General features: G+C 39.4%; 1 protein-coding gene across 1 annotated transcript; it reads left to right on the top strand.

Annotated features, from left to right (window-relative positions):
• Positions 1–6,602: 6,602 nt before the first annotated feature.
• On the top strand, positions 6,603–9,642 carry LOC129405702 (protocadherin beta-5-like). Its single transcript, XM_055142804.1, has one exon. The coding sequence runs from the start codon at positions 6,788–6,790 to the stop codon at positions 9,173–9,175; it is 2,388 nt and encodes a 795-aa protein (XP_054998779.1). The 5' UTR covers positions 6,603–6,787; the 3' UTR covers positions 9,176–9,642.
• The last annotated feature ends 1,141 nt before the right edge of the window (positions 9,643–10,783 follow it).

The raw sequence follows: 10,783 nt of genomic DNA, 5'->3' as shown, positions 1-10,783 counted from the left end.
AAATAAAAAGAAAGTTATAATCTATGTATGATGTACTCCCAGGAGAAGAGAAACATATTATATTTACAGTTACATATTTGCAAAATATGTCAAATTAAACTGATAAAACATAAATAAGAAAAAGACAAATTATATATGAATGCCAGAGCACTGTTGAGAGCAACCCCTGACACCATACCTGTAGTAGCCCCAAAACGTAAGAAAAATTTTTCTAAACAAAACTTTTGGGATCAAAGAGAAAGTTCAAAGTGCTGGAGCACATACTTTGCATTTCAGGAGTCCAGGGTACAATCTCTGGCACCTCTCTGTGACCCCTCAATACAGATCCATAAGTACCCTCTGAGCACCACCAGATATGGCACCAAAACAAAATAAAACAAAAAATAGAAAAATTGTAATAAAAAGAGTAAAACTCTCTTCATGACTGATAGAATAAGATTATACACATAATAATAAAGATCTGAACACAGATTAAATATATGCAGAACACTCTAAATAATATATAGTCTTTGGGCTGGAAAGATAGTACAGTGGGTAGGGTGCTTGTTCTGCATACAGCCAACCTGGTTCAATTTCTGGCATCCCATATGGTCCTCCAAGCACCTCCAAGAGTGATTCCTGAGTACAGAGACAGTAGTAACAGGTGTGGCTCAGATACAAAACAAAACCAAAAGCCAAACAAAAACAAAAACAAAAAAAAAATCCTTTCAAAAAACAGAAGAATATACGTTTATGTGTGCTTAGACTATATAAAATGATCCATATTATATATATAAAGTCAGCCTCAAAAATAATTTTTTGCAGTTCTGCTGATTGAACCCATGTCCTCACACATACAGATCAATAGCTGTACACAGTTTAACAGATTAATAAAGGAAAACTATGGTTATCACAAGAGATACAGAATAATAATTTAATAAAATTCAGTATGAGTTCATGGTAAAATTGTTAGCAAATTAAGAAAGAAGGGATATTTCAGATTGTATTTTTTCTGTTTAAAACATACTAGAATAAGCATATTCAGAATGGCATATAGTTAAAGGCAGACAAGGAATTATTTTACAGTGCTAAATTACGTGCATAATTTTTTAAACATTGGTTCATGATTTTAGATGCGTATTTAGATATTACTTCAGATACATCTTAAAGCTTAACACGTTTATGTTGAATTGAGTTGCAAACTCCAGACTCAATTTGAAAACACATCATAAAACAGAACACCATTTCAAATGAAAATGACAGTGCTTTGTGGGTTTGACATAGGGAAGCTATTAACAATGTAATAAAAACAAATATAATTGGTGAAGAAATTAAAAGTTACAAAGTGTGCTAAAACCTATTCAGCAAATTAAATTCATGACATTACTAAAAATTGAAAGTAGTGCAATGCTATATATCAAGTTATAGTGGCTGCATCATAAAGAATAAAGTATTTTGTGAATACCTATATAAACACAAAATGCATTTAAATATTAAAGAAAAGCTGAGCATTATGTATTAGAATGGTGTAATGTTTTTCATTAGGTCAACTTCAGAGATAGAGTAAAATTTCCTAACATGTATACATGTGCCATATCTGCAAAATGTTCCAAGCCTTGGATATGGCCAATCTGGATTCAATCCCTGACACAATATATGGTTTCCTGAACATGCCAGGAGGAAGCCCTGAGCACTGCAGGATGTGGCCCAAAACGCAAAAAAAAAAGGTGGGGGAGGAATTATGACAGACCTCTCAATAACACAAAGACCAAACTTTACTACGAATAACTTTATATCACTAAGTTGGAAAATGTAAAAGAAATGAAGTTTCATAATAATACAACCTCCTAAGACAGAATCAGAAAGAAATTCAAAACTTGACAAAAACAAATTACGAGGAAAAAATTGAAACAATAATGTTAGAAAACTTCCCCCACAAAATGTCTATGTCCAACCAAACCCTCAAAGAATTACTACCTTTCATAATTTTGAAGAGACAGGAATCCTTCCCAATAGCTTTTGTAAAGTCAATATTACCCTAATACCGAGGCAGACAGAGAAATCAAGAAGTGAGAACTAGAGATCAATATCCTTGATGAATATCAATGCAAAGATCCTTAAAATTTTAGCAAACCAATTTTAGTCTTATATCAGAAAGGTCATATATCAGGATCAAAGAGAATTTACTCAAGGGATTCAAAGATTGTTCAATATATGTAAATCACCACATCAAAAAAAGGAAAGACAAAAATCATATGATGCTATCAATACACACAGATAGTTTTTTTTACACAAGATTCAATCATTTTATTCAATATGTCTCAAAAAATAGGGGTAGAAGGAAATGGCCTCAAGATAGTAAGGGATAGAATTAACTCACAGCTAATATTGTATGTTATGCAAAAAAACTGGAAAGGTTTCCACTAAAATCAGGTACGAGGCAAGGATCTTCATGTTTTCTACTACTATTCAATATAGTCCTGGAAATCTTAGTCACACTAATTAGATTAGAAAAAGAGGCATTCAAATCAGATGTTAAACTTTCACTATTTGCAGATGACATGATAATATACATTGATGACAAAAAGACTCTATGCAAAAAAAAATGCTAGAAATAATCAGCCAATATAGTAAAATAATAGTGTGCTAAATAATCACACACAAATCAATTACATTTTTATATGCCCACAAAATGACCTGAAAGAGAAAGTAATTGAGAAAATAATTCCACTTAAAATGGTGTCCTAAACCATCAACTAACTAGAAATAACAACTTCAATCAACTTAAAGGATATGAAAGACAAAAATTAAAATGTTAAAGTCACTATTAAATAACAGAAGAGAATTGAATATTCCATGTTCATGGATTGTAAGAACACTGAAAAATATCATACTACTCAAAGCAATGATTAATGCAATCCTTATCAAAATTTCATTGACATTATTTAAGGACATACAACAAATACTGATAAAATTTGAATGGAGCCACAAAACTCCCCAAATGGCCAAAGCAATTATAAGAAAAAAATTTGTGTTAGAGGGTGGGATGTATAATGAATCCCCCGAATTCAAACTATATCACAACCCTATAGCAATCAAAACAGTATGGTACAGAACAAAAGGTGACTTTCAGAACAGTGAAATAAAACTGAGAACCCAGAAGTAAACCTAAAGATATGTAAAAAGTTAATTTACAACAAATATATTAGGTCCAAGTATCTTCAACAACTGATGTTGGGAAAAGTGGATTGCCTTTTGTTTTTCTTTTTTGCTTTTTAGGTCAGAGCCGGTGATGCACAGGAGTTACTCCTGGCTCATGCACTCAGAAATTACTCCTGGCGGTGCTCTTGGGGATCATATGGGATGCTGGGAATTGAACTGGGGTTGGCCGCATGCAAGGCAAACGCCCTCCCCACTGTGCTATCACTCCAGTCTGAATTGCCATTTTCAAAAGACACTCATTCCCTGTCTCACAGAATACACAAAATTTAATTCAAAGTGTATTTTTAAAATCTTGATATTATGCCAGAATAAATAAAATACACTGAGGAAACATAGTACTCTTTAAGATACTGACGTCAGAGGCATCTTTAATGAATCAACTCCACTGGAAAAGATAACAGAAGGAAAACATTAAATAATTGGGATCATATCAAATTAAGAAATTTTCATCCAGTGAAAGAAATTAAGGCTAAAATTAAAAGGAATTCTACTGAGTGGAGGAAGTAGACACATTTCATAAACTTATAAAGGTCAAATTAATATGCAACATACATAAAGTACTCACAAAGTTTTACAATAAATTAATCCTCATCAAAAGGTGGGTAGAGGAAATGAACAGATACTTCTTGGAAGAAAACACACAGGTAACTAATAGACTTAGGAGAAAGTTCTTACTACTTATTATAAGGAAAATACAAACTAAAACAACAGTGAGAAAGCACCCCATGAGTGAGAATAGCCTATATCAAAATGAATGGAAACAGTCAGCACTGCTGGTAAGGATGCTGTGAGAAAGGAATATTCATTCGCTATTGGTGGGAATATCAACTGACTGACCCTCTATGAAAATGGTATACAGACTTCTCAAAAAATTAATAATAGAACTTCTACAAGACCATGAGATTCCAATCCTTGGCAATAACACAAACATATCCTAAGAACACAAAAGCATCAATTCTAAATGATATATGCTCACCTATGTTTCTTGTAGCACTATTTATAGTAGACAACATATGGAAACAATCCCCATATCCAAAGACCGGTGTATGAATATAGAAGTTGTAGTATGCAAATGGAATACTAGTCAGCTATAAGAACAGATAAAATCTTTTGCTGCAACTTGGATGATCTAAAAGACATAATGTTTGATAAATGAATTAGACAAGGAAGGATAAATACCAAATTATATTATCCACCTGTTGTTTATTAAAACAACAACAAAGGAATGAACAGTCGCTAATGACAATTCCTTTGATTTTGAATACAGAATTGAATACAGAACTGAGGTCAGGCAGGGAGGGAAGTGGGTTAGGGAGTGGGAGGGATGTTAGAGCCTGGACTAGAAGTAACATAAACACAGTACTCCAGTGGTGGTGGAAAGGCAATTTATTTTGTACACCATAGGTATGAACTTAAATACTGTTATAATCATGTTACTTAAACTATATAAAAAATTTGGGGCCGGAGCGATAGCACAGCAGGTAGGGCATTTGCCTTGCACGCGGCCGACCTGGGTTCGATCCCCGGCATCCCATATGGTCTCCCAAGCACTGCCAGGAGTAATTCCTGAGTGCAAAGCCAGGAGTAACCCCTGAGCATCGCTGGGTGGGACCCAAAAAGCGAAAAAAAAATTTAAAAAAAAATTTAAGAAGTTTTGTTCATCTATAGTCAGTGCTGGTAACTCAGTGGTAGGGCACTTGTTTTGCATGTGAGATCCTGTGGTCAATCCCTGACCCTTTCCCTCCCCACTACATGAACACTTACACACAATATCATAAGCAATTTCAAATTGAAGTCATAGAATGAGAGAAGATATTTGTTAAACTGACATCTAAAAATGGAATATTCACACATAAGGAACCAGAGAAATAAGGATAAAGTGCCACTGTCAGACAGTGGAGATAGTTCAAGTGATAGATCAAGGACTAGCAGATACAAGACCCTGAGTTCACAGTTTGCTTCTCATACTCAGCACGTTGGCCTATAGACCTTATAAAAACACAAATATTCCAAGTAGAGAAACACACAACAAACTGACAATCACTTTATAAGAATATACTCTTAATATCTAATAAAGTGTGAAATTATGCTATATTTAATTTGTAAAATGTTAAAGGTACAAAGTGATATCACTCCAGAGTGGTTAAAATTAAAATACAATATTAGATGTTGACTAGATTATTGTAGAAACTGAAACTCTCATTCATTGCTGGTTTTGGTAAAAAATGTACTTGAAAAACTATAGCATTTGCAAAAGCTCCATACATGTATAAATTGAGTACACAATAATTCTTGTCCTAGATATATTTAATATATATCAAATATATTAACATACATTAAATATACTTAACACATATTAATATATATTAAATATAGTACGTAAAATCACCAAAAGCCATCTACAAGAATGTTTATTGCATTCACTACTCGAAAGAGCTCCACACTGGAAAGCCCCAATACCTATCAACTGGATGGATAAGCAAATTGTGTAGTGTAGCTAATTGATAGTAGAATGCAACAAGCATACAATCAATTGGAACAAATATAACAGATGAATTTTACAAGTATTATAATTTTACTCTATATGTCCACTGGCATAAAAGTTTAGAATAAGATCTCCTCAAAGAAAACCAAAACAGTGATTAGTCAGGAAAGTTCCTGTTTAAAGGGAGGAAAGTGGTCACAGAGACTGACAGGAATCGCTTCTGATAAAGGTTTAGTTTTAATTTAGGTTCTGCTTATAGGAGTGTGTTCATTGTGAATGTTCTTTGAGATGTATGCTTTTGATTTGTGTCCCTTTCTGATGTACAATTATTAAAAATACAAGTGATTTTTAAAATGGTAAATAACTTGTTGATATAATCAAACAAGAAACTCACAAGTCTGGGACATAGCTCAAAGGGTTAAAGAAAAACTGTTCCCTGCTGGAGGCCCCGTTCATTCCAAGCACTTGCACGGTCCAGGCCCCACCAAGCACAATCAGAAGCCAACCGATTACCATTACCAAAAGGTCACCAGGAGCAACCTCCAAGCATCAAGCCAGCAATAGCCTAGGAGCACTGCCCAGTGCTTAAACAAAACTCAAAACAAAAACTCACAGGAGAATTCTTTGTGAACTCCAAGATACTTATGAAGAATATATCATTTTAGTTTGCTCTGAAAGTACTATTTCACTGTAAGTTATTGGCCAAAATTTTCTTTTGAATTTCTAATAGCTAAGAACTTGAAATCCAATCGGAGATCATCTGTGACTTAAAAGAATAGTGGTACATACCTTAGTAATATTTGGAATTAAATGGTAAATATGAATGCTATAGTAAATTTGAACACCTGGTGGCGCTGCAGGCTAGGCGTTTGTGTAAAGGGCTCTGGATATCCGGGGCGCCATTAAGCCCCGAATCAGAACTGGGAATGCTCCCTAGAATCAGCAAGCATTTTAAGTCAGCCCCCCAGGCAGAGCTCTGCAGAGGGCATTGTTCTAATGCAAGGCCCTGAGAAAGGCCTAATTCAAGTTTATTTAGCGAACCATCTGGATTGATTGTATACCGGATAAGAGAAACTGCACGTCTCTGACGGAGCTTGAAGGATGGAGACTGCGATAGCCAAAACGTCACGGAAAAGGCAAGTTATGTTTCTTGCTATATTATTGCTTTTGTGGGAGGCTGGCTCTGAAACGATTAGGTATTCTTTGCCAGAAGAAACAGAAAGTGGCTACTTCGTGGCCAATCTGGCAAAAGATCTGGGGCTCAGGGTGAGGGACCTGGGCACTCGGGGCGCGCGAATCCATTACAAAGGAAACAAACAGCTCTTGCAGCTCAATACAAAGACCGGGGATTTACTTCTGTACCAAAACCTGGACCGAGAGGTGCTGTGCGGGGAGATGGAGCCCTGTATTCTGCATTTCCAATTGCTACTGGAAAACCCGGTGCAGTTTTATCAAGTTGAACTGCAGCTCACAGATATAAATGATCATTCTCCTGAGTTCCTAGAGAAAGAAATGCTCCTAAAAATACCAGAAAATGTCCTGCCAGGGACTGTGTTTCCTTTGAAAACGGCCCAGGACTTTGACATAGGTAATAATAGTGTTCAGAACTACACAATAAGCCCAAACTCCCATTTTCATGTTGTCACTCGTAATCGTGGAGATGGTAGAAAATTCTCAGAGCTGGTGCTGGACAAAGTTCTGGACAGGGAGGAGCAGCCCGAGCTCAGTTTAACACTCACAGCGTTGGATGGTGGGACTCCCCCCAGGTCCGGGACCACAGCAGTCCGCATTGAGGTCATGGATATTAATGACAATGCTCCTGAGTTTCTACAGTCGCTGTATGAGGTACAAATACCTGAGAACAGTCCTCTTAACTCCTTAATCGTCACTGTGTCTGCCCGAGACTTAGATGCAGGAACATATGGGGAAGCAGCCTACTCTCTATTCCAGGGCGATGATGTCACCCAACCCTTTGTCATAGACAATGTAACAGGAGAAATTCGTCTGAGAAGGGCATTGGATTTCGAGACAACTAGATATTATAACTTGGAAATTGCAGCCTCAGATGGTGGGGGTCTAACAGGAAAATGTACTGTGGCAATAGAGGTGCTGGATGTGAATGACAATGCCCCGGAGCTGACCATGTCCACACTCACCACGTCCACCCCAGAAAACTCACCAGAGACTGTAGTTGCTGTTTTCAGCGTTTCAGATCCAGATTCCGGGGACAACGGAAGGATGGTTTGTTCCATCCCGGATGATCTCCCCTTTCTCTTGAAGCCGACATTCAAGAATTTTTATACCCTAGTAACAGAGAGACCCCTGGACCGAGAGAGTCAAGCAGAGTACAACATCACCATCACGGTGACAGACATGGGCACCCCCAGGCTGCAAACACAGCACACCATCACAGTGCTGGTGTCAGACGTGAACGACAACGCCCCCGCCTTCAGCCAGCCCTCCTACACCCTGCTGGTGGGCGAGAACAACAGCCCCGCCCTGCACATTGGCAGCGTGAGCGCCACCGACCCCGATGAGGGCAGCAACGCCCAGGTCACCTACTCGCTGCTGCCGCCCCAAGACCCGCAGCTGCCGCTCGCCTCGCTGGTGTCCATCAACGCCGACAACGGGCAGCTGTTCGCGCTGCGCTCGCTGGACTTCGAGGCCGTGCGCGCCTTCGAGTTCGGCGTGGGCGCGTGGGACCGCGGCTCGCCTGCGCTCGGCAGCCAGGCGCGCGTGCGCGTGCTGGTGCTGGACCGCAACGACAACGCGCCCTTCGTGCTGTACCCGCTGCAGAACGCGTCGGCGCCCTGCAGCGAGCTGGTGCCCAGGGCGGCCGAGGCGGGCTACCTGGTGACCAAGGTGGTGGCGGTGGACGGCGACTCGGGCCAGAACGCCTGGCTGTCGTTCCAGCTGCTCAAGGCCACGGAGCCCGGGCTCTTCAGCGTGTGGGCGCACAATGGCGAGGTGCGCACTGCGCGGCCGCTCAGCGAGCGCGACGCGCCCAAGCACAGGCTGCTGGTGCTGGTCAAGGACAATGGCGAGCCGCCGCTGTCGGCCAGCGTCACGCTGCACGTGCTGCTGGTGGACGGCTTCTCGCAGCCCTTCCTGCCGCTGCCCGACGCGCCTGCCGACGCGCCTGCGGACGACCGCCTCACCGTCTACCTGGTGGTGGCCTTGGCCTGCGTGTCGTCGCTCTTCCTCTTCTCCGTGCTGGCCTTCGTGGCTGTGCGCCTGTGCAGGCGGCCCGGCCCTCCTGCGGGGGGCCCCTACCCACTGCCCGACGCGCACTTCCCGGGACACCTGCTGGACGTCAGTGGCGCTGGGACCCTGTCGCACAGCTACCAGTATGAGGTGTGTCTGGCGGGGGGCGCTGGCACCAATGATTTCAAGTTCCTCAAGCCCATTCTGCCCACCTTCCCGCTGCAGGACACTGGTGAAGCTGCAGAGGAAAACCCCACTTTTAGGAATAGCTTTGGGTTCAATTAGGAATTTAACCATGATACCTGTTTGGGACATTATCTCTCAATTTCCCGGAGATTTTGTGAGAGTATCATGAGCAAATATTCCACCTATAGATATTTTCCCTTTTGTAATTTACTCGTAAACTATATTTTATTTGTCAAATTTCGGGAAATTCAATTCTACTCATTGCATTGCTTCCACGACACCATTATAAATTCATACATGCTATAGATTTTTCTTACAAGTTTCCTTTGATTTGTTGCAAAAAAATTGTCCTGATACAATAAAATGATTTCCCCCCTGTGTTCTATCCATCTAAACATTCTTTTTAATATTTTGTGTAAAATATAAAAATGGTTTTACAGTATTTATTTTTTATATAGATGTTTGCATAGATAGTACTGCATGTGAATCTTAAAGTTTAATGATTTTAAAGAAATATTTGACAATGCGCTAGCAAATGATAATAAAGGTAATTTAAAATAGGTAAACATGGTTGCTTTTATACCCAAAGCTTGGGAGACCATATGGGATGCTGTGAATCGAACCTGGGTTGACTGCCTGCATTTCAAAAGCAGTGAAATTGCTATTGCTCCTGCTTTTTAACACTTTTAAACATACAAATAGTTAAACATTGTTGCTTTTATAATTTTAACATGCAAATAGAAAAATAAGTCAAGTTTGGCACAATATACTTTTTCAGAATATAATACTAGGGGATGAAGCAAGTAAGGTGCTTGCCTTTCACATGGCCAACACATGTCATATGCTATGTGGTCTGCTGAGCCCATCAGTAGGTGATCTTTAAGCTCAGAGCCAGGAGTAATCTCTGGGCACCACTTGCTGTGGCCCCATAAAAGCAAAATAGGAAAAGAAAAGAAAAGAAAAATGATGGCTTGATAAAGGAATTTGGTATATATACACAATGGAACACTACTCAGCTATAATAAAATATAACATTCAATTTGATGTTTGATCCTAGGGTTATTTGAGTGTTGATATTGAATATAGCTTAGTTAGAAGAGGGACAGATATATTCTCTCTCATGTGAAAAATAATTAAACACTCTATAGGAACATCAAATGGTCAAAAAAAAACAGAACTTGACAATTGGTCTACACACCTGAGCTTACCTGGAGGTGAGGCAGTTTGGGCTAGTTTCTGGACACTGGTGAATGGAGTGAAGTCTGGTGGTGGGTATGGTGTTACAATGATGTATGTATGAAACTGTCATTCATGGTATTTTTTTTGTTTTTTTGTTTTTAAATTTTTATTGAATCACCATGTGGAAAGTTACAAAGTTCTCAGGTTTATGTCTCAGTTATACAATATTCAAACACCCATCTTTTCACCAGTGCCCATATTCCACCACCAAAAACCCCAGTATACCCCCCGTCCCCGCCCCCCGCACCCCCAACTGTATAACTGATGAATTTCACTTCATTTTCTCTTTACCTTGATTATGTTCCATATTTCAACACAAAACTCACTATTGTTGTTGGAGTTTCCCCTCAAGAAAGACAGCCCTACTACCAAGGAAGCATTTGATAATTAGTTTTCCATTGCTAAGAATGAAGAGATATGTAGCCCCACTGCTCCAAGTACATAACTCTTTTTTTCTTTTTCCTTTTC

The sequence above is a fragment of the Sorex araneus genome, chromosome 6, assembly GCF_027595985.1.
Source record: "Sorex araneus isolate mSorAra2 chromosome 6, mSorAra2.pri, whole genome shotgun sequence".
NCBI lineage: Eukaryota > Metazoa > Chordata > Mammalia > Eulipotyphla > Soricidae > Sorex > Sorex araneus.
This window is presented reverse-complemented; position numbering and strand designations above follow the sequence as displayed.